Genomic DNA, 24,275 nt, shown 5'->3' on the forward strand with positions numbered 1-24,275 from the left:
GACATTCAATTGTTCTGATCCTTCCACACGCAATGTACATCAATCGTTCAATTCCAATCACTCCAATTATGCAAAGTCCGTTTTTGGTGTTGAATTGATGTCGTTGTGCTTAACATTTTTTCGTGGCCCCATGAACATCGAGCAAAATAGATCATAGTCGTTTACGACATATAGAGTTTTTGGTTATGAATTTTAATTTATATGCAAAATCAAAATAAAAAAGGTAATATTGGAGATTAATTAATTTGAAATAATAATGATCAAACTGCTTAATTATAACTGAAAATTAAAAAAAAAATCTCTATACAAACCTAAAGCTCTACACAGCATGGAAGAACTGCATGAATTCATCGTTACAGAAAAAAACTCAAAATTCCAATCGAAAAAAAAAAACACTCAAATTGTTCAATTCTCACTTCTTAGCAGCAGCTGAGCTCCATTTGAACTGAAAAATCCGCGCTGTATCCGAATCCGAAACCTGCTTGGATTGCGAAGGAACCAACGCCATTGAATTGGAATTCCAAAAGTGATGATCACTGCTCTTAGCGATCTCCTCTCCATAAACCCAATCCTCTCCTTCCTTCTTCTGCTCGAAACCCCCCTTTTCGGAGCAGGAAATCGCCACCTTCCGCCAATTCCACCATATCCGCGCCATGGTATACATCAGAGAGAGGCAAATCAGCGTGGATGTGAACACAATCGCCACTATTATCCCCGCAATTTGGGATTCCGAGAGTCGTTTCCTCGCTTTCAGCGACAGCTCCGAGCAAGAGATCAATGGCGGGCCGCACAAGCCATCATTGTTGAGAAAGGAATTTGATGGAAATCCTGCGAAATTTGATAGCAATTGGCCGCGAAGGTGATTGCTGGAGAGATTCAGTCTGTGGAGACTCGACAGTTTCCCCAACGAAGGTGGGATTTCGCCTTCTAGTTTGTTGGATGAGAGATTCAATCGCTCCAATTTCATCAGATTTCCCAGTGAAGAAGGGATTTTGTCCGATAATTGATTGAAGCTGAGGTCTAGCACGACTTGGAGCTCTCCGAGAGTGCCTATTTCCGAGGGAATTGGGCCGGAGAGGCTGTTTTCCGATAACCTAAGCTCGTAAAGCTTCCTGCATTGTTGAATCGTGGGTGGGATTCCGCCGGAGAGATTATTTCTCTGGAGGTTCAAGACATTCAAAAGGTATAGGTTTCCGATTTCCGGTGGGATTGGACCTGACAGCATGTTGTTCCGGAGAGAAAGCTTGAGCAATTTCGAGCAATTCCCGATTTCAGGTGGAATGTTTGCACTGAAACTGTTTGATGAAAGGTCTAGCTCACCTAGCTTCGTTATTCTCCCCAGCCACGTCGGAATAGGCCCTGACAAACGATTGTTGCTGAGGAGGAAGTGCTCGAGGCTCGTTAAACCGGAGAGATCAGTGTCAAGCTCCCCCGTAAGGTTGTTGAAGGATAAATCAAGAAGCTGGAGCTGCTTCAGCTGGCTGAAGTGAAGAGGAATGCCACCGGCGAGGGAATTGTGTGCGAGGCGGAGACGGATTAGGTTTGTGGATAATGTTGAAGGAATGCTGCCTGAGAAACTGTTATTGGTTAAATCTAGTTTGGTTAGAGAATTTGAACCACTAAAAGGAGCAATGCTGCCACTGAGCCTATTATGTGAAAAATTGACAATGCTGAGGTTTTTGAGGTGGTGGAGAGATTCTGGGATTGGCCCTGATAATGAATTGTTGTAGAGAGTGACGAGGAAGAGCTCGGAGAGGAATCCAAACGTCGGTGGGATTGGTCCAGACAGCATGTTATCAGCCAAGACTAAGCGTTGAAGCTTCCTGCAGTAGCCTAAACTCGATGGGATTGTGCCGGATAATTCATTCTGCCTGAGTAGCAGATTGACAAGGTTCTTGAGCTTTCCTATGGTAGGAGGAATCGAGCCTGAAAATCGGTTTCCAAAGAAATCTAGGTCTGCTAAGCTCGAGCAGTTGGTTAGCTGTCTTGGAATGGGGCCAGACATTTGGTTGTCATAGAGGTATAGTGTTGTGAGCTGCTGAAGTTTTCCGATTTCCGGTGGGATTCCACCGGTGATCATGTTGCCAAATAGGAATAAAGAGTTTAAGTTACTCATGTTGCCTATTTGAGGAGGGATTTCTCCAGTGAAGCTGTTGTTGTTGAGCAGAAGATCAGTGAGGCTCTGCAGTGAGTCGAGGCTGGGTGGGAGAGCCCCGGATATGCTGTTCCCGGAAAGGTCCAGTTGGAGGAGTGACGAGCAGTTTAGGATATGCTCGGGGAAACCACCAGAGATGTTGTTGTCAGCTAGGAAGAGCTGGTGGAGATTTGAGTTTTTGATGCAGAGATTTGGAGGGATGGTGGTGAAGAGATTCTCAGACAGGGCTAGAACTTCAAGATTCCTCAGATTGGAGTTGAGGAGGCTTATGTTGCCTGAGAGATTGTTTCTAGATAGATCTAGAATCTCTAGCTGATCCAATCCGTTGAGCTCAACTGGGATTTCGCCTCCTAGCTCGTTTCCCTGCAGGTTTAAGTACTTCAACTTTGATAAATGGCTCAGCTCCGGAGTGATTGCTCCGGACAGGCTGTTGTTGGCCAAGTTCAAGATTTGGAGTGATGAAAGAAGGCCTATGGTGGTGGGGATTCGCCCTTCGAATCTGTTGTTTGATGCAGCAAAGCTTCGAAGCTCGTTGCATCCACCGATCTCCTCAGGTATCTCTCCATCGAAGCTGTTCTGCTGCAAGTCTAGAAACATCAGCTTCTTGAGATTTCCAATCTCTTTAGGTATGCTTCCATTGAAGTTGCAGTAGGCAAGCCCTAGAACTCTGAGTTCGGATAAGGCACCGACTTTTTGCAGGGCTTCGCCCGTGAGAAGATTGTCTCCGATTCTGAGGACTTCCAGCTGCCTCAGAAGGGCAATCTGCGGCGGAACTGTGCCATTGATCGAGTTCGAGAAGAGGCGCAGTTCCTTCAGATTTCCGAGGTTTCCTATATCCGGGGGGATAGGGCCAGAGAGGGAGTTGAGAGATAAATCAAGTGTTTCAAGAAAAGTGAGTTTTGAGAAGTGTGGGGAGATGGCTCCATTGAGGCCAGAATTTGAGAGATTTAGTGATATGATGTGTTTTTTGTCGTCTCCACATGTGATCCCATTCCATGTACACATGCTGGTTTCTTGCAGCCAGGTGTCGAGAGCTCCGAGAGGGTCGATGAATTCGGATTTTATCCGAAGGAGCCAGTACGAATCATCATCAGGTGTAGCATCTACGAGACCGGGGTGATCGAGATAAGCAACGAGGAATGCGAAGGAAAGAATTAGATGGGAGAGTTGAAGTATTGTTGTTGTCATTTGGGAATCTTGAGGATGTGATAAGGGAAAGAGTATGGTTGGGAATTATGTAGTTTGGATTATGGAGAAGAAAATGAGTTTTTAAGGTTATGTTTCTTCACTTTTCTCCTTTTGGAGATTTTGCTAAAAGTTGGGATATTTATATAGTTTGTCACAACAATGATAGTAGTGTGGAGCATGATTCTTTTAATTGCATTAGATGGGAAGAAACAAAAGAAGATAAGAAAAAGGTGGGGAAAGAGCTATGAAAGAAATCCACTAGACCATGTTTGGAAAAATTCAAAATGTTAGGTGGGGGTAACCCTAAGTCTATTTGGATACCTATAAAATCCCATTATGGATTGTTGTTTGATAATAAGTGCAGGATATGTGAAAATATATCTATCAAGATACGAAATATGGACTTTGTGTTTAGATACTTTTAAGATACGATTGATTGATAAACTTAAATAGTTCAATTTAGAGACTCTTTTCTAAAATAGATGCTCGAATATGTGTACAAGTGTGTTCGAATTTAATTTGTTAATTTCGCAAATTCGATTAGGCAGAATATTATGAAATCAAATAAAAATACACAAAACAACAAAAGAGTTGTAGAGAATTTATAAGATTTCTTTGAAGTTGACTTTCAGGTTTCAAGAGATGAGATCAGAACGGAATTATGCATTTGTCAACTTAATTGGTAGAAATCCATTAATCCCTTGCCTCGACAATGATCTAATATTTATAATTAGTTTATTCTAATCTTTTCAACTTATATCATTTAAATCATTCGTTTTATAGCAATTAATTTTTAAAATTAAAATAAAAATAAATATAATATATTAATATTCTCGTTTACTACTTTTTTTTGGTGAGAAAATCATAGCTTATCTTTCGATATGTTATGTCACATTTTTGATAAATTTGAAAAAATTGAGATATAGTTATTTATAAATGGAAAAAATAGAACGGAACTAATACAATTACGAAAACTTAAAGATAAAATTGATAAAACCACAAAACTCAGGATAGTTTCGACCCGACCCGACTCGTGCCCACCTAAGCAAGTAGTAAGCACCCTAACAAAGCGTGTGCCCTTGTGATCCCTACTAGCTCAACCTATTCTGTTTTATTCAAAAGAGTCAAATACCATAAATTATGGTTCAATTTAATTAATTCGTTCTGCTTCATTAGGTATTTGACAGATAATCCTCTCTTCTTTAACCAAATCCCACCTAATATCCATTTTAATAACGGAAAAAAACAGATAACAAGAACTGCCCCCTTTTACTAATCAACCCTCAACATCATGCAAGAAAACCTAAAGCTAGGACCAAAACTTTACAACGAAACACCACACTAATTACTACTACCTCTTTCCATGAAAAAATAAGCATATTTTTCCATTTTGGTCTGCCAAAATCGATCTTTAATAATTCATGGGAGTATATCTTTTCTTTTGTATGAGGTGTGTTATATTTTCAACTAATAATATTTTTATGGACAGATGTAGTAGTATAGGTTACGACGACGTAACATATATGTGAGGACAAAAGTTGTCAACTCAAAGAATGCAATAATCTTTGATGGTGAAGTTACATACATGCATGCATTACCAAGATTTCATAGTTGTTTAGTAGTCCATGATTTGGGAGAAGCAACCACTAGGACTGGAGAAGGATAACTTTTTTCATGGACCAATGTCACTATGATTACTTTATTTATTTCCCCTTTCTATATTTTCAACTTATTGGATATATGTCATCATAGATTCATAGGTGAAAGCTGAATTAAATCACTTTATCTTCTTCTTTTCTTCTACTATTTTTTCCATTTATTATTTTGGAGATGTAAAGCACTCCATGAAAAAAGAAAGAGTTCAACAAAACAAAATCTTTCATCTTTAGAATATGTTCTATTTATATGGAGACATTTTGGAAAACGCGGAAAATTAGAGAATTCTAACATGAAGTATTAAAAAATCCACTCCAGTTATAATTTAGTACACCTAAGAATTTGGCGAGTTGACTTATTGTTCCATCGTCATATTATATTAAACATGACATATATCAAACTTTTCACAAAAGTGAAGAAGTAATTTGGGGACATTTTCTAAAACGCCCTTAATATTAGGACATAGTAAAAACTAGCTAGTAACCCAATTTAGTTTGACAAATGGAACAAGTGGTGTGCTCTTACACGTTGCGGTGTGAAAGCACAATGTGCTTAATAGCCAGCAACGTCGTGCTTTTGCAATAGAGCACGCAGGTACATGCTCAAGAAGCACCTACGCGCATGCTCGACTCGAATCTCAACTCCATTAATTTAAAAGCATTGGCAAACTATTTTTGCTTGTCAAATAGAAGGATTAAGGTGAATAGTCAAATATTATTAGTTTGTTACCATGTAATAAGAGGGTGCAAAAAGTACAAAATTTATTAAATAAATAGTCTTTGGTCCAACAATTAACATCATCTAAGAGAATTTTTTCTTGTCTCCACCTAATAATAGTGTCTTGTTACCAAATGTTCCAATCCATAGTAAAACAAACAGAATGCAAACACAGGATTAATACCTAACTCTCAAATTTAAATTTGAGAATGTATTGAAGAGAATAATTGAGATTGACTTATCACTAACAAATAAACCAAGGAATGATAAATAAGTTGTAACTTCCAAAGGAGAAGGTACAATTATTGACACCTTGAGTATGCAATTTGTATGCTTAAATCAAAGAATATAGCTATAAGTATTATGGGAAACGAACAAACAAAAATGTCCAAAGTCCCAACAATAAAAAAACAAAATAAAATAATCCTTACTATCCTTCATATATATAATCTTATTATTTATTTTATTATAAGTTTATTTCTCATTGGTTTGAAATATTATTCCACAATAGCCCAATACGTCATAGAGGAAATTACTGTCGAAGAACATAATTCAATTTTTTCCAACAATTTTGATTTTAGACGCTACAACAAGCGAAGTTTGCCGACGGACCACTATCCATCACTGATTAGCAACGGGTAGTCTGCTGGCAAATTTCGCGACATACTTTTCGTCACTGATCTTCAGATTGAACAAATAGCAAATGTATTTGTTCGATCACGTTAAAACGAATTTTAAGACATATAGACCAATCGAAACCCCTTGTTATTATAAAAAAATCTAACATGCTTTTTATAGGGGCTGATCTAAATCAACAATTTTCTTAGCCACAATACTTTCAATTGAACCATTTTTCACTTTATGAATTATGCTTCTACACTTGAAAGAGTAATCACCTTTTATTAATGGAAAATGGATTTCATGACTGTCATCTCATTAGAAAGAGAAACTATATATTCTCTGTGTCCATATTTCTAGCTCTTTCAATAATTTTTTTTCCCTCTTTCTTCATCTTTCAAATTTGGATTAAAACTCATGTTAGCCACTATCGAAATTATTTGTTATGCGTAGAGGTAGAGGTAGTACTTATTTTAGGTGGGTTTATACCTAAAAAGGATAATAAAAGACATTAGTTCATATGATTTGATTTGCTAGGCTCCAATAATATCGACTCAAGTAAATTTACTTTTGACCAATTAACATAACTATCACCCCATATTTTTTAATATTTTTCTATATAACTTATATATTCTCTGTGTCCACGAAAAAATGTTTCATTTTATCCTTTTGATACGTCCGCGATTTATAATTTTACCATATTTTTTCTCATAGTAAAAGGACCACACACTCCACAAAATCATCACACCTAAAAATATCAATCGAGTCAGTCCATTGTGTCGAGTCAAATAAAACATTTAACAGTGGATAGGAAGAGTAATAAAATCAGTACAATCAAGTTTAAAACGGTAGGAATTTCAAACATAATTATGCATGCGTTTGTTGGGATGAATGTGGTGGTGGCAAGGATGAAAGGATCGGAAGTGGTTGAGGCATTTGTTGTAGACCAAGGGCCTTTCAAGATGAACTAAGTGGCCTCCTTTCTTGATGCTTTCATACGTTGCGTTATATCCGACCACCCTGCATTATTTTTCACTACGAGCACGACTTATACTAATTAATTAAAAGCAAATTGCCGAATCGAAACTAGTCAATTTCTGGTCAAACTCGCAACTTTAAAAAATATACGATTATATCATTTCTCAATTGTTCCAATTTTTCCAAAGACGGACTACACATAATTTTTTGGTTATGGGACAAATGAGAAAATTATAAAAAAAAAAAAAAAAAAAAAAAAAAGGAGTATAATATAATCAACTATTTTTGAAAGTTGCGGGATTGATCAGAAATTGACCGAACTTGGTGGGTTTTCGACTATTTGATCTATAAGAAGGAAACTAATTGGCTTACTCTCTCATGTGTTGAGCAAGTTCTTGCTTGAATATCTGATCCTCCTCACCCCACAACAAATGTACTTTCTACAAGAATTCAATAGTAGCATGTTCATTTTATAGCATGTTCACTAGCTACTCAATGGAGAATGCGATAAATATATACCTGAGAAAGTTTGGGGAGTTTTGCATCTGTATCAAGAACTATGAGACCCTCGAGCAGCTCGGCCCTTTCCTTTGTATTTACAAACATCACCTATCCATTGTACCAAATAATTAATTTAAGATAGAATCATATTATTTGGGAAATTAGTAAACATAGCTTTAGTAAGATTATAATGAGACCAAAGAATCGTCGTCATCACACTTTAACATAAATGAACCAATTTAAAAGGGAAATAATGAGAACAACACATGTTCATATGAAATTTTCCATTGATTAAGCAATAGTAGTACTTATTTTCTATTGATTCATCCAAAAATATCAGTCTGAATCGAAAAAATATAATTGCACTAATATATCTAAAACCTAAACCGTGGAGTTGAGTTGTATCGCTTTCCAGATAATATAATTTTCTTTGTCCACATAAACTAGTCTTATTTATATTTATGAAAACTTTTTCATCATTTTCTCTCTCTTATTTTACTTATTTCTCCGTCTCTTTCACATGCTTTACCTATTGCACATTAAACTCGTGATGTATAGAATTGAGACTATTTTTCGTTGATAGAGGAAATATAACCTATTTGTAGTTGTCATCTGTATGCCCATCACTTGATGCAAACTGCCGGAAAAATCACCAAGCTTTGTCAATTTCTCGTCAACCCGCAACTTACTAAAAATAGCCGATTATATCATTTTGACATTTTTTCACAATATTCCATAATCTCGGATTTTGGGAAATTACCTATGAAGTGACAGTAAAAAAATATTACGCGGACAAACGTTCAACTATTTAAATGACGTCATTTAATACATATAGTCAACTACGTCAAAAATTTTCGCCATGAGACAATTCAGAAAAATATCAAATTAATTTATGATATAATCGACCATTTTTAAAAAATTGCAGGATGACTAGAAATTGACAAAGCTCGTTAATTATAATAGAAAATCTCTTTTATGTTAATCTAATACCTCAAGAAAATCTTTGTAGAGACGATTGGGAAAGCATATCTTCTTATGCATGCCAATTCTCAAAAGAGCCTTACAAAAAAATAGCCGATTTCTACAAAGAGCTCCCGAAATAGACGATTATATCATCCAATTTCTCGTCAACCCACGAACTTACAAAAAATAGCCGATTGTATCATTTTAACATTTTTCACAATATTCCATAATCTCGGGTTTGAGAAATTATATATGAAGTGAGAACAAAAAATATTAAGTGGACAAATGTTCAACTACGATAAATAACATCATTTAATACATATAGTCAATTAGTCAGAATTTTTTGCCACAGGACAATTGAGAAAAATATCAATTTTACGATATAATCGACCCTTTTTAAAAATTGCGGGATGACTAGAATACCTCGAGAAAGTCTTTGTAGAGACGATTGGGAAAGGAGAGCTTCTTCTCAAAAGAGCCTCACACCCCTCAACAGATTCCGGCAGCAGCATCTCCGACAACGACGAAAACCCGAGCCTACTAAGCACATCTCCACTAACCGACTCACTCAGCTCCGCCACCGACCCACTAACCACCACGGCCTCCACCAGCTCCGGCTGCATCTCCGCCATCTTGAACGCCATAATGCCGCCGTAGCTGAATCCCACCACCGTGCACCTCTCCACCCCCAGCTTCCTCAGCCCCTTCGCGAGGCACTCCGCCTGGAGCGCCGGCGACCGCTCGGGCCTGGCGGTGGAGGAGCCGCCGAAGAAGAGGAGGTCGGGCACGTAGACCGCGTACTTCCTCCTCAGAGATAAGACCTGGAACAGCCACGTGATCATTCCGTTGCCGGCGAAGCCATGGACGAGTACTACAGCTCGTTTAGCGCGCGTTCTGTTTTTTGGTGGGGCCCAAATGTTCATGTGTTGGAATCTATGCCCGGTCAATGGACTTTGACCAATTATAATTTCAACGAGACATTTAATTTTGTAAAATTAAATGATATAGCGTCGATCTACGTTCGGAGTAGATGACCGTGGTATATTTATTTTCTCAAATCCGATTCCCGGTGAGTGAGAAATAATTGTTTAAAGTTGTGCAAAAATTGCAAACTTAATGAGCTATGAGAGGATATTAGGGAATAATTAAGAGAGTTAATTATCCCACATTGAAAGTTTCAACCTTATTAAACTAGTATTTAATAAGAAGGATTATTACATGTAATAATTATAGTGGACTAAGATGGGCTGTAAGAGCCCACGCGCGCGCGCCGCCCCGCCGCGAGCCGCGTGCCCGTGCCCTTGTCCTTGTATTTTGGGCTTTGGTGCTTGGCAATTGGTCTTTGGGTGGTCTTTGGGCTTGGTGCTTGGGCCTAGTTGCGGGCTTGGCCCAAGTCTAGTGGGTCTAGTTCTTTTTAGACCACCACCGTTTCCACGTCAGCGAGCCAAGCGGGATGCCACCTCGTCAGTATGACGCGGTAAGCCAACGTGGCTGACACGTGATAGTCCACGTCGTGAACGAATCTAGAAGCTTCTAGACTCAGCCTCTCTAGCTCTGAGCGCGTAACGGCTTGTAACGCCGTCAGCGGGCCAAGCGGGATGCCACCTCGTCAGTATGACGCGGTAAGCCAACGTGGCTGACACGTGATAGTCCACGTCGTGAACGAATCTAGAAGCTTCTAGACTCAGCCTCTCTAGCTCTGAGCGCGTAACGGCTTGTAACGCCCGAACGTTACGGTCTAGCTTTAATGACGGCCATTATGGCCGTTGACCCCCTGCAGTGGACCGAGCCTATAAATAGGCTAGCCATTCCATGCATTCTACACACATCAAACACTAGAAAGCATTCTGCATCATAAACTCTCTCTCTCTCTCTGCATTGTTCTTCTGTCGAAGCTCTGCTCTCTCCTCCATCCAGTTCGCCGGAACTCTGCTGATAGCGGTGCTGCTTCACCAGAGACGTAGCCGTTTTATCTTTGGGGACGAAACGCCAATCCGAAGAGCACTACCGGGGCGTATCTCGTCTTGCGGAAAGAGGACTCCTCGACTCGGCTCTTTCCTGTTCTACACTTTGTAGTTTCGATTTCCATTTGTAATTTTCGTTTCAGTTCTTTTCTGTATTCCTTCTTGTAATCCCTAAATCTCCAACATCATGACGGTGCTCGGCTCGATTTCGACGGCGCGAGGGGATTTCCGGCCATCTTCATGAGGCCGTGTAATGATGGCGGGAGGTTCACCATTTCTTGTGAATGGAGCTTGGTTGAAAAGCCAGTGGCGCGAAGCTACCATGCGTTGGATTATGACTGAACACCTCTAAGTCACAATAATTTATGTTGCTATTCTAAGTATGAAAAACATGATAAGTTTAAGAATGGCAGAATCATTAATGAGCTATTGATGATGGAGTATGGGTTGGGGGCAGATTGTCAGTGCATATTTTCATTTAATCCATTTGCCATTTTATATCTCGATGAAAAAATACTACCTTTGTCCTGCATCAACTGTCACATTTACTTTTCTGCACTAGTTTTGTAGAAATGATAATAAATAGTTAAAGTGGAGAAATAATAAAGTAAGAGAGAGGATACGGTAGACAAGAGTGCAGAAAAGTAAATGTGTCAGTTAATGCGTAGTATCATCATATACGTTTTTGGACGAAATTGTAATTCCCTTTGAAGTAATCCGTTGGTAAATGTCTACCAACGGACTATGACACGATTCCTGCGAACCAAAATCAAAGCTGGATTTACTGACGGGTTTGTGCGTTGGCAAGTCAAACTGGGCCTATTATTGGTGAACAGAGAGAGTAGTTATTTTAGGTGACAGGCAAAACGATAAATGTGCATTCTCGTACGATTAAGTTTAAAAGGTCACAAATTATGTTAGTTTGAAATTTTAGGTCTATGCTACTAATAAGTATCTGGAGACTGGATCGGTCTCAGCGAGATGCCCCTTTCGAAAATAAGGAATGGAGATTTGTTACTTTAGTTCTATTATGATAATAAATCAGTAATAAGAATACATGTATATGCATAGAGTAATTTCATATTATATGTTGTTCGACTCATTTTTGCTATCTAGAAAAACAACAAACAACATGGAAAAGAATACACAATGAAAACATGTAAATGAGTTTAGAATTGTGCTCTCATTATTTTATATTACAAAATATTAGATAAAATGTGGCCGAGACTCGGGCTATGTCGAGGTGGGCTAGGTGGCTTGCGTCCCGCGGCTAATTGACTCGGGCTTGATGTGTAACTGTCATTATCAGTCTAGGTATGTGGTGGTAGCAAGGAAGCAAGGAAGTGGTTGAGACATTTGTTGTAGGCTAAGGGCCTTTCAAGATGAACTAAATGACCTCCTTTCTTGATGCTTTCATATGTCGCCTTTTCTCCTACCCCTCTGCATTATTTTTCACTATGAGCCCAATAAGAGGTAAATTTCAGGAAAATCACAAAGTTCGATTAATTTCTGCTCAATCCTACAATTTTGAAATAGCCAATTTTTTTTAAACTACGACGATTGAGAAAATTGTGAGATTGATCAGAGTTTGACCGAACTGGTGATTTTTCCAGCAATTTGCCTAATAATTAAAAACTACTCTCTCCGTTTCTCCATAGTTGAGGCGGAACTTTTCGGTACGGAGTTTTAAAAATGAATGTTGGGTTTGTTAAATAAATAGATAAAAAAAGCATAAGAGAGAGGAAAAGGTAGAGAGAATGAAGTATAAAGTGAATAAAGTAGATAAAGAGTAAGAGAGGGTAAAGTAAGAAAGAGAAAAAAGTTGTCATATATGGAAATGACTCAACTATGAAGAAACTTCCCGAAATGGAAAAATGACTCAACTATGAAGAAACGGAGTAAGTACTAGAAGAAGACTAATTGGCTTACTCTCTCATGTGTTGAGCAAGTTCTTGCTTGAATATCTGATCCTCCTCACCCCACAACAAATGTATTTTCTACAAAAAATTCACAGAAGTAATTCATAGCATGTTGAGTAGCTACTTAATTGATAACAGATATAATACCTGAGAAAGTTTGGGTATTTTTGTATCTTTATCAAGAACTATGAGACCCTCGAGTAGCTCGGCCCTTTCTTTTGTATGTACAAACATCACCTATGCATCACACCAAATAATTAATTTAACTTGAATCATAGTATTATACGTATTTATTTAATTTTATGTTTAAGATGATTTCTTTTATATATTTATATAGAGGGAATATCTTTTTTGGTCCACGAATTTTGCCAAAATATCATTTTAGGTCCGTGAACTTTGAAAATATCATTTGAGGTCCATCAACTATGGGTTAATATCATTTGAAGTATTTTTTACTATTTTCAAATTTTTCTGGACGAAAATACCCTCAATATCTTTAAGGGTATATATTTTTAATAAACTTATCATACACTCATATTTTTTTATAAATATCTTTACTATATATTTTGATGAATTTTCTAAATATAATTTGACCTTCAATATTATAACTTAATTTTATGACATGCAAGAAAATATTCTAATTTAATTTTTTATTATTAAAGAAAAGTTCTTTATTGAACCTTCAATATTAACACTTAATTTTGTGACATGCAAGAAAATATCCTTATTTAAATTTTTATTATTAAAGAAAGTTCTTTATTCCATTTTAAAATTCTTTAATATAAAAAATTGAAGAAGCAATTTTACTTGCATGTCACAAAATTAAGTGATAATATTGAAGGTCAAATTATATTTAGAAAATTCGTTAAAAATATATTGTAAAGATATTTATAAAAAATATGAGTATATGATAAGTTTATTAAGAATATATACCCTTTAAGGTATTGAGGGTATTTTCGTCCAGGAAAAATATGGAAATAGTAAAAAAGTACTTCAAATGATATTAACCCATAGTTGATGGACCTCAAATGATATTTTCAAAGTTCACGGATCTAAAATGATACTTTAGCAAAGTTCGTGGACCAAAAAAGATGTTCCCTCATTTATATATATTGACACTTGGAACTTTAATTTTGCAGATCGGGGAAAATCAACAACAACAATATAAGTCCTAGGTGTGTCAAATTGAGTACCCGCGGATACCCGATCCGAAATTTTCGGGTACCTAATCCCGAAATTTCCAAAATCCAATACCCGATATCTGACCCAAATTCTATTTTGGGTTCCCGGATATCCGACTTGGTATCCAGTCACGATTGTAAATTTGAATTTTTTGTTTTTTTTAAATCAACTACAAAGTTTTACAATTTATATAATATTATTTAGTTCGAATTTGATACAAAGTTGAAGTAGTATTCAAGAGAAAATAACTATAAACTATTAGACATACAATTCTTGTAGTAGTTCGAATTTAAGAGAAAACTAACTACAAACTTTGAGAAATACAAAATTCATAAGTTATAGTAACATATTAACATCTTTCATCTATTCAAAATAAGAAAACAATAGTATACATTAAGAAATTTAATTGCATATTAACATCTTTCATCAATCCACATGTAATTAAGAAATTAAATTAAATTTTTTATCTTTCATCCATCCACAATAAGAAATTAAATTAAATTAAATTTTATCTTTCATCCATCAATAATAAGAAATTGACATGTTAACATCTTCCATCCATCCACATGTAATTAAGAAATTAAATTACATTTGATTATAATAAAAACATAATTTATTATTTTTATAAAAAAACGGATAATTCGGGTATACCCGATTGGGTATCGGATAATCCGATATCCGATCATCCAAAATTCTCATTACCCGATCTCAATCCGCCCGAAAAATCGGATTTCGCGTATCCAAATTACCCGACTATTTCGGGTTTGGATATCGGGTATCCAATAGCCAATATCCAATTTAAAAGGCCTACATATGACCATCAGAGTTTTAAGTTCGTGGAAAATTCCAGAATCGATCAAAGTTTATGATTTAGCTACCAATTCTCCTCGATTAATAGAAAAGTGAGACCACTATGAGGGGCAAAGGAAATTTCAAAACCTGAAGAAAGTCTTTGTAGAGGCGATTTGGAAAGGATAGCTTCTTGTGCATGCCGATTCTCAAAAGAGCCTTACACCCCTCAACAGATTCCGGCAGCAGCATCTCCGATAGCGACGAAAACCTGAGCCTACTAAGCATATCTCTGCTAAACGATTCACTCAGCTCCGTCTCCGACCCACTAGCCACCACCGCCTCCACCATCTCCGGGTGGAGCTCCGCCATCTTGAAGGCCACAATGCCGCCGTAGCTGAACCCCACCACCGTGCACCTCTCCACCCCCAGCTTCCGCAGCGCCTTCGCGAGGCACTCCGCCTGGAGGACCGGCGACCGCTCGGGCCTGGCGGTGGAGGAGCCGCCGAAGAAGAGGAGGTCGGGCACGTAGACCGCGTACTTCTTCCTCAGAGACCACACCTGGAACGGCCACGTGATGATGCCGTTGCCCGCGAAGCCGTGGACGAGCACTATGGCTCGTTTAACGTGAGTGCCGACTTTGCCATTGCGCATTCTGTTCTTTTTTGGGGCCCAAATGTTCATGACGGTGCCCGGCTCGATTTCGACGGCGTGAGGGGATATTCCGGCCATCTTCACAAGGCCGTGTAACGGCGGCATCATCGCTGCGACGAGGTTCACCATTTCTTGTGAATGGAAAGAGATCTCTTGATTGAGAGAGAGACAACTCTTACAACCATTTATGTTGCAAATGCAGTATGATAAACATGATTAACTAGCAGATTGCCTGTGCAATTGTTTTCAATTTAATGCTGTAATTAAGACTTAAACTACCGTGATTAATAGTACTAAAACTCCCACGATTAATGCTTAACCATCTCAATTAAATGACAACATCTCACTAATGGTCCTTCGTAAATTTCTCGACGAATCACTGACGGACTATGACACAATGCATGCGCGCAAAAATCACAGTCGGATTTACATTTACCAACCGATTTGTGTGTTCGGAAATATTTTAGACGGCCTTATTTTTCGGTAACACGACCATTAGTTCAGCCCATCTCACCGTTGCCCTCACGAACCTTGCACATTGTGGGAGTAACCCAGAAGGAGATACCGATGAAGACGGACTACTTCTGCCCGGTCTGCAAGTTCTTCATACAACACATACAACTATACTCAAGTTCAACTCAACTCGATTAAAGCTCGTTCGAGTGTAAACATGGCCACTACTTCCACAACCGCTACTCATAGGTGCGTTCTAAAGCAAAGCAAAGAATCCGCAATTATGCAACTCAGAACAAGCCTGACTCGACTAAAGCCCATTCAAATGCAAACGTAGTCCCTAGTCGACTCGACTAAAGTTCATTCAAATGCAAACATAGTCACTACTTGGACAAATGCTACTTATAGGTATGTTCTAAGTAGCTAGTTAGCAATGAAACTCTCAAGCAAAGCTAAGAATCTTCATTCGTGCAACAGAGCAAGCCCCCAAAATACGAAAGAAGCAGAAGACAAGCATCTAGCTCAGCCCTTTTATTAGGCAACGGATCTATAAAAGACGAGCAGTTTACAAAAAAAAAACAGCTTCAAACTAAGTGTTTATTATCAATTTACACTTGTTGAACATAATCAGACTAAGTTAATGTGAAGCGACTAAGTACCAATATTACCGAGACATAATGGCGTGGTGATGAAGTTCAGCTTTCCGCCACCTTCCTGCTGAGCATTGGCACGTCAATATATCTCATGATGAAACTCGAGAGCGACCAGATGCAGATGACGCCAAGGAATTGGAGGATGTTGAGAAGTGTGCTCAACGAGCTATTTATTGCCAGGTTGTGGGGCGTCATCTCCGCGCCCTTCACGGTGAAGGAGAGAGCCGTTACCAGCTGTGCTGCCCGATTCAGTTGGTGCAACCGATAAACCTTCATAGTGAAAGGAAAGAACTTGTGCTATCACATATATTAATTTAAGAATTTGTATACGGAGAATTCGAGTTTCATATGATTTACTTGGAAGATGACAGGAATGGAAGGCCATGATGGCGAGCTGACATATCTTGCATACTGCTCAAACGCGAACTGAACAATGATTCCAACAAGGTACGGAGCCAGAGTCGCAGAAGCTGCAGGGCCGGTCCAGGGCCAGACGAAACCCATAGTCACTGTCGGGATCACAAGACTAAGAACCAATACAGCAACAGAAGAGATGCGGTCTCCAAAACGAGGAACAAGAATTTGGCTCGTTTCAGCATAGGTTGGTTCCTTAGGTCTCCTCAGACGGTCGAGCAAGACAAGGAAGACAGCAGTTCCGCAGTAGAATATGGCTTCCGTAAAGAATAATATTAGAAAGTCTGCAAACCAAAAACATAAAAAAATATTATAAATCACTATGAACAAAAATACAGTACTATGAAATAACTTTGTGTAGAAGTTATAAGAAGAGTTAGTACTGAATAGATACGACAAAAAACTCCACCACCGTGTGACGATTCAATCTTGCATAGCTAAGTAAATCACATTTGCACGTAAAACGAACACATGACTAGTCTTGCAATATTTGAGCTGAGAATCAAGAAGTGTCATATCGAAATAAGCTCGTATTATGTATTTCATTCCAAAAATCTTCAAACAAAATCCATGGTCTTATTATAGCCCCACTCTAATGAACTGCATTTAAGTTTAAAACTGACTCAATTCAAGTAATTTGCAGAAAATTTAAGGAAGAAAGAAAAGTATAACAACAAACAAGCATAAGGAATTGTCCAGATAAAATAAATTTTTACCTACCGGTTAATAAGGAATCCTCAAATATCGAAGAGATTATTCTGCGTAGGTAAAGCGAAGGAAAGACAAAAGATGCAACAAGGACAGTGGGACCAACAAGCCACAAAATGTTCTTTTGATCTTTCACGGGACCAGGAACAATAACTTCTTCATCTCTTCTCTGCTGCACGCTTCCATGAAAAGAAATAAATCCCGGTTTCCCCACAGCTCTTTCAGTATGATCATAGGAAGTATTCGAAGAGCCATTGTCTTCACAAGGAGCGCCCTGTCCTTCCAGCTCGAAACCATCTCCTTCAAGCTCACTGAATGATTCTTGATCTTCGGAGATGGCAAGGAGATTGTACCTCTTCGACAAGGTTTGTTTCAGCATTAGCTTTCCACGCTGGCACGACTGAACAACTTGCAAATCAAACGTATACCCTCAGACATCATTGTTAACCGAAAGTAACCAATTCAATACTTCAACGAGTGAACTCGAATACTATACCACAACAAGTGGAAAGCTAATAACCATTTCGAAAATCCAATCAATGCCGAAACTCCTACGATGATTGCAAGTTATGTAATTAAGTGTACGAAAGCTACCTTTGCAATTGCTCAGAATTTGTACATCAAAATGCTGCCTTCCCAACAGTCCTTTCCTCCACCTTAGCTGGAACCAACACAGTCCAATCAGAATATGCAGTTTGATAGAAAACAGCAAGGAAAAACAGTCTTCTCCAACAACTAAATAACTAATTGAGTTGGGATATAACCAGAAATTAGGTGGACTAATACAAGAATGCTTCATATAAATTAGCTCCACTCTAAATTCATATAAATTCCAAAGTCAATTTTGATAGATTTTACTTCCCAACTCAAAAATTATCACAACCCAATGCATAACAGTCCTCATAAAAAATAAACAAAAATGAAAAATCAGTCTCACAAATTAAACAGAATGCAATAATAACTGAATAAATTGCATACATTGAGCTGCTTTCCGTCTCTTTGAAAAGGGGAAGAAAGATGCGGAGACAGACATGAGAATGAGGAATTGATTTTGAACGACATTTCTATTTCTCAGTAAACAAGAAAATAAATGGTGATTGCCGCCGCTGCCTCACACTCTTGTAAGCTGAAAAAGACACGATATTTTTATAAATTAGAGAAAGCCCATTTCATTCTGAGGTGAATTAGAGGTACCCAGTTGAGAGTGGCAGCAGAAATCGTGAGAATTGGGAGAATTTGAGAGAGGATATTTTGGTTTGGGGAAGCTGAAAAACGACTGCTTTGTTCTTTTCTGGATTCTTTTCGTCGTATTAAGGTTAGAAATGATGGGAGGCAAATTTGGGAGAGGGGAAAAAACAAGTTTTTCTTTTTAGAAGGAAGGGAAAAAACAAGTTGAAAATCAGAAATAGTATTGAACTAATATTAATTAGTCTCTCTGCGTAGAGCTGCCCAAGGTTTACCGAACCGGCGGTTAAAACCGAAATCATTACCGGCGGTTACGGTTCCGAACCGAAACTGCGAAAAATATGTCAAACCGAAACCGTGAATTTTAGAACCGTGGTTCGATTCAGGTTCCAAATTTTTCGAACCGAAACCGCGACCGAACCGCCGGTTTCACGGTTCCGAACCGCCAACGCAATGATAAATTTAAACATAGTTAATCCTTATATTAAAACTATACTCCATTAAATAAAACATTGCTGAATGATCCGGTTTATGAGTTTTATACTCTTATATAAATAACTTTCATGTTTAGATTTGGTAATATCCGTAGAAACAATAATGTGGGACAAAATTTTGTAGCAAAAATAACTTTATAATACTATTTGGTAAAATTGGATGGTGAAAACATAAGATAAAAGATAATAAAATAAAAATAACTAAATTACAAGATGGAGTCTATGTTGTATGGTTTATGGTAATAACTTTATAATAGTATTTTCGATTTTATTAATTAACACATTTTTTTACGTATGGAATCTATGGAGTATGGATAATTATTAATAAATATTTATCCAACATTTTGAAATAAACTTAGAAGAATTGATTACTTTAAATAAAGTATAATAAATTAACATTGGTTAACGTTGTAGTCTTCAAAATTGATTAGTTGAGTCTTCAAAATTGATTGGTTGACGGTGGGCGATGGCTGCACTATTCAAAATTGATTGCATAAAACACCATTTCTTTTATTTTTATTTATTTATTTATTCTTAAATGTTGATTTTAAATTCAAATTGGATCTCATTTCTCTCTATTTTTATCTATATTAAATACTCCTCTCTATCCTTACTTACACTCACCTCATTTTAGTGTTAACAAGAATTTCTCTCTTCAATCTCTCAATTTAAACTATCCATTTCCTTGTTCCAATTTATTTTATAATTTCAAACTATATGGCAAAAAAAAATTAACGGAAAAAACCGTGAAACCGCGAAACCGAACCTAAACCGCTACGAACCGTCCGAAAACCGGCGGTTCCGAACCGAAACCGAAACCGTGAAACAGCCTCACGGTTCGGTTCCGGTTCCATATTTCCCAAAACCGGAACCGGCGGTTCCGAACCGAAACCGCCGGTTCATGAACCGTGGGCAGGTCTATCTCTGCGTCCCATAGAAATAGCTCAGAGTTGACACGAGTTTTAATACGAGTAATATAAAGAGAGAGAGGGAAAGTAATTGAAATTGTATAATGGATAATGGAATCCATAAGAACATCTCCAAAGGGAGAGGTAAATTGAGGGATAAAGTTATATAACTACCATATTTACCTTTTTTTCATGAAAAATCATTCTCCAATGGGAGAGGTAAATGGAGAGGTATTATACATTTTCCCATTTTGAAGAGGTATCTTTACCTCTTCATTATAGAGAGATGAAACTTTATAACTACCATATTTGCCTTCTTTTCATGAAAAACTATTCTCTAAGGGAGAAGGTATCACACTTTATATTTTTTTAATGCATTTTATACTATTATTTTATGTGTAAAAAATCTATACCTTTTTCCTTTGGAGTATGTTTCTTTTTGAAGGGTATATATTTAGGAGGTATACAGATGATATTGGAGATGCTCTTAAAGTAAAGTAAAAGAGAAGAAGAACTATTTTAATGAGATAGAAAAAGAAAATATGGCCTATTTCTACGGACTGATGGAGTATTTCACAATGAAGTGTGTTTCGAGCGATGAAACCTTCACATTTTTGTCTATTTTTGACTTAATAACATAAGTCTATATTTCACTTAATAACCAATATGCAAAAGGGCTAAATAAATTATTTTGTTTTTTGGAAGTCATTAGTGTAAATTTAGCCAATACTTTAGCTCTTGTATATGTAATATAGATTCATGATATAGGACATAGGCAAATCAATCAGAATCAGGATAATATTGGAGCTCAACCAGTCTTGCCAAGTGAAAAAGACACAAGAAAAGATCAAACAATGTACTCATAACATGAATCAAAATTTATCAAAATATGAAATGTCAATGAATAATGGGATCTCTCTACAACTACTGATAGAAAACTCAGATGCATTCAAAATAGATTTCAGATCACTAGAGATTTGTTATAGAAGAAACAAACATTAACATCAGCCAAAGACTGATGCTGCCACAAAACAACCTAACCAAGAATGTGCCGCCAGAGGAGAAAAGGAGATGTCGAATACAAGTATCCACCTGCCTACGCATCTCCAATTAGTCGAGGGAAGGGCCCCAACTCAAATAGGGGCTCCAAGGAACGAGCTAAGCCACAGGAACGGATCTCATAACGAGGAGTTGGAGCTATATTAGGTTCGCCCTCTTCAAAAACCTTATCGTTCTGCAGTAATAGGGCCAAATGGATTCAACAAAATCCAGGTATTTCTCCTTCAACCACCCTTGGAAACCCTTCAATTTCCGCTTCATCGCCTCCTTGTAGTCCATATTTTTTATGTCAACAAGAGGTTGCCATGCATATTTTTGCATGGCTTCTTTTAGCTTCCCACGGAAAAGGTACTCGTGTACCACCATGCAGTAAGCTGGCAAGTTCTTGACAATTCTGACAGTTTGCATGAAGCTGAACACGTAGAGGCTGCATATCCCTCGGAGCATCTTCACATAGAGAGAAGCAACTATTGGTCCAAGAATCCATAAGGGAGTTAATTCTTTCGAGACTTCTGATCCATATACAAGGTTAACTGCCAGGTACAGCGGTGTGCTGCAGACACAATGCAGATAAAGTCATCATAAAGTAGCTTTCAAAGAGGAAAAGTAATGCAGACGGCAGGCCATAAGAAAAGGAAAATGAACTTCATGATTATCGGAAACGGATTCTGCATTCAAATCTTCATAGTAATTCTGAAAACCATCTCTTGCTACATTATAATCATAAATCAGGACAACATCCATAAACATTGATAAGCCAACCCCCCCTACTTCTAAGCACCGACATCAAAGTTCAGATTAAGCCATAAATATGCAAAAATTGAAATAAACAGAGGGTTGAAAACAAATGCCTGTACTTACAACAGTTAGAGAGAGAGAGAGAGAGAGAGCAAATGACTGTACTTACAACATTAACAATGGTATCTTTATTGTTGGATCCAAGCGCAGAAAGTAGCACCAAGCTGCCTTAAAAACTTGGGGTCTTTCATTGTTTTGCACAACATTTGACTCTTCTGAGGTTTCCTCAGAAGGTTCTTCGAGAGCTCTCTCCACTGGTTGTGTTCCTAGTGGGGTACGCAGTAACATTAACCAGTTCTTAAAGAGATTTTGTATAGCCAAGGACCTGGTTGTTCTCTCATCTTCAGCTGTATAAGGTGCAGGCACAACATTCTGTACCTTTGAAGATTCAACGAAAGATTCTTCACTCTCATGCTGTAAATAAGAAACTTTAATAGGATTCTTTAGGGACTTCGAGTCATTAGCTCTGCCACCCGGATCATCATGTCGACTGCCGCCTTTGAAAGCTGATATTTTAGATATTTTTGACTTTGGTCCAAGAACAAAAGAAGCTCCACTACTGTGCGAGATGTTTAATCAGTTTCGTATAAACAGGAAAAAATCAAATAAAACAATCAAGCATTGAACTTGTTAACACGATAGAAGAAGATCCAAGAGTGATCCTTATAAGGTTTATAAGGCTGATCATATTCATTAAGTAACATAGATTTATCACCATAGCAGCTTCAAATATAATAACAGGATAAAATCCACATAATACATATATCACAACTAAAATGATTTGCTAATGATGCAAGTGGCATGGCTAAAAGGTATTAACACAGATAATCAATATTTGGTGCCACCAATGGTTGCTCAAATGACATGTTATCATTTAAAGATTCACTAAAAATCTTACAAGTAAATCTCTAACCTTGAACATGATCTGGATTTTAAAGAGATTGGTCTATCTTTTCTCCCAACTCGTGGGACTGTGACTGAGGGCAAAAGGTATTGCAGTTGGCTCCCTCTGTCCCACACTGAGGGCACACAAGGGAAGCTTCTATAAGAGCCCTGATTAAATCCACCAAGAAGAATCGATAATAAGGACAGATGAGAATAAAGTTGATAAAGCAAATGACAATTAGGAGATAAATATGTTCCGTCATTTTGAATCGGGTTTCTATCAGGCCATATTATCCGGATGACAATACTCTATAACCATGAAGACAAAAACACGAATAATTTGAAATGCATTCAATATAGCAACTTGACAAACATATGTTGATCTAGGACCATCTCGAACATATAAACATAACAGTTTCTACCAAATAATGCATCTCAAAATCATTCAAATACTACTAAATTATCCTTCCAGAAACACTTTCCAAGGACAGCAGTGAAAATGTTAGCTCAATTTCCATTAATCAATAAAATATCAGATTTACCTGCAGCTGAAATGTTGATAATTCCATCATCTACGCATCGAGCAAGCAAGAATTTCCCATTAAACCCATGTTCTCACAGACAAAAGCACGCCTGAAATGAAAGCCAAATAAATAAATAAATGTTTTTCTCCAACATTATATGATACAAATATCAATCAATGCATTCGTAAATTAGAACACAATCTAACAAGAGAAATCATTTCCTTACCCAAAAAGATCCCAAATTCATAAACGTATTAAGTAATTCATTCAAAACGAAGGATAAACAATTTATAAATTCAGAAAATTTTACAAAAATTGCGACGCGTGATCCAAAGTTGTGATTTTTATAGAATTAAACAAAACGAAACCGCCTTATTTGTGGACATAGATTGCATCCATGTATATCTATGTAAAAATTACACACGCAAACAGAGAGGGAGAGAGAGAGGGGATACAATAAATTCTGAGGCGGTGAGGTGAATTGGAGCGATTGTGAGCTGGGAGTGATCCTTGGATAGAATATGCAGAAAGAGGGGAGAATTGGATAGACTAGACAGTCAATAGAAAGGGCGATGTCAAATTTGTGAAATTAGGGTTCTTCGAGGCCCTTTCTTTCTTGATTTATCTGCTATTTTGAGAAATTAGGGAGATATTGTACTTTATAGTTGGTTAATTAATTAATTCATTTTAGTTAGATACCGAACTTCATAAATTGTCTTCGTAACTACGTTTTACTATAATTTTAGGTTAATATTTTGTGTATAGATTTTAATGTTTTTCAAAGTATGTCCCCAATTTATATCTTGTTTAATACATAATAATAGGATAACAGAATAGTCATCTTGTCGAATTTTTAGGTGGATTATCGTTTTATTTAAAGTTGATTTTATTTGATCGATACATATAATAA

At 37.3% G+C, this 24,275-nt stretch overlaps 5 protein-coding genes across 8 annotated transcripts; all 5 read right to left on the minus strand.

Moving 5' to 3' along the window:
• Positions 1-263: 263 nt before the first annotated feature.
• On the minus strand, positions 264-3,466 carry LOC125191309 (LRR receptor-like serine/threonine-protein kinase GSO1). Its single transcript, XM_048088828.1, has one exon. The coding sequence runs from the start codon at positions 3,341-3,343 to the stop codon at positions 413-415; it is 2,931 nt and encodes a 976-aa protein (XP_047944785.1). The 5' UTR covers positions 3,344-3,466; the 3' UTR covers positions 264-412.
• A 3,735-nt stretch (positions 3,467-7,201) lies between these two features.
• LOC125189643 (putative aminoacrylate hydrolase RutD) lies at positions 7,202-9,699 on the minus strand. Its single transcript, XM_048086900.1, is given in 6 exon segments — positions 7,202-7,249; positions 7,252-7,354; positions 7,685-7,752; positions 7,832-7,921; positions 8,804-8,872; positions 9,256-9,699. Coding segments are annotated over 6 exon segments (822 nt in total).
• Positions 9,700-11,883: 2,184 nt separating this feature from the next.
• Positions 11,884-15,451, minus strand: LOC125186262 (putative aminoacrylate hydrolase RutD). 2 transcript variants are annotated; one of them, XM_048082618.1, is made up of 4 exons: positions 14,781-15,451; positions 12,807-12,896; positions 12,670-12,737; positions 11,884-12,180 (listed from the first exon to the last, which is right to left on the minus strand). In XM_048082618.1, the coding sequence occupies exons 1-4, from the start codon at positions 15,411-15,413 to the stop codon at positions 12,051-12,053; spliced, it is 921 nt and encodes a 306-aa protein (XP_047938575.1). In that variant the 5' UTR covers positions 15,414-15,451; the 3' UTR covers positions 11,884-12,050. The 2 variants fall into 2 exon arrangements, with proteins under 2 accessions (XP_047938575.1, XP_047938576.1); XM_048082619.1 differs by having other exon boundaries at positions 12,107-12,195.
• Positions 15,452-16,255: 804 nt separating this feature from the next.
• Positions 16,256-18,827, minus strand: LOC125187192. Its single transcript, XM_048083732.1, has 5 exons — positions 18,491-18,827; positions 18,107-18,173; positions 17,525-17,920; positions 16,748-17,088; positions 16,256-16,660 (listed from the first exon to the last, which is right to left on the minus strand). Exons 1-5 carry the CDS (start codon positions 18,572-18,574, stop codon positions 16,433-16,435), a joined length of 1,116 nt encoding a protein of 371 aa, XP_047939689.1. The 5' UTR covers positions 18,575-18,827; the 3' UTR covers positions 16,256-16,432.
• A 2,129-nt stretch (positions 18,828-20,956) lies between these two features.
• Positions 20,957-23,984, minus strand: LOC125190712. 3 transcript variants are annotated; one of them, XM_048088084.1, is made up of 5 exons: positions 23,821-23,984; positions 23,384-23,474; positions 22,870-23,009; positions 22,066-22,512; positions 20,957-21,711 (listed from the first exon to the last, which is right to left on the minus strand). In XM_048088084.1, the coding sequence occupies exons 2-5, from the start codon at positions 23,411-23,413 to the stop codon at positions 21,297-21,299; spliced, it is 1,032 nt and encodes a 343-aa protein (XP_047944041.1). In that variant the 5' UTR covers positions 23,414-23,474; positions 23,821-23,984; the 3' UTR covers positions 20,957-21,296. The 3 variants fall into 3 exon arrangements, with proteins under 3 accessions (XP_047944041.1, XP_047944039.1, XP_047944040.1); XM_048088082.1 differs by having other exon boundaries at positions 22,066-22,515; positions 23,821-23,983; XM_048088083.1 differs by lacking the exon at positions 23,821-23,984 and adding an exon at positions 23,592-23,681 and having other exon boundaries at positions 22,066-22,515.
• Positions 23,985-24,275: the final 291 nt, after the last annotated feature.

This window comes from Salvia hispanica, chromosome 5 (genome assembly GCF_023119035.1).
Source record: "Salvia hispanica cultivar TCC Black 2014 chromosome 5, UniMelb_Shisp_WGS_1.0, whole genome shotgun sequence".
Taxonomy (NCBI): Eukaryota; Viridiplantae; Streptophyta; class Magnoliopsida; order Lamiales; family Lamiaceae; genus Salvia; species Salvia hispanica.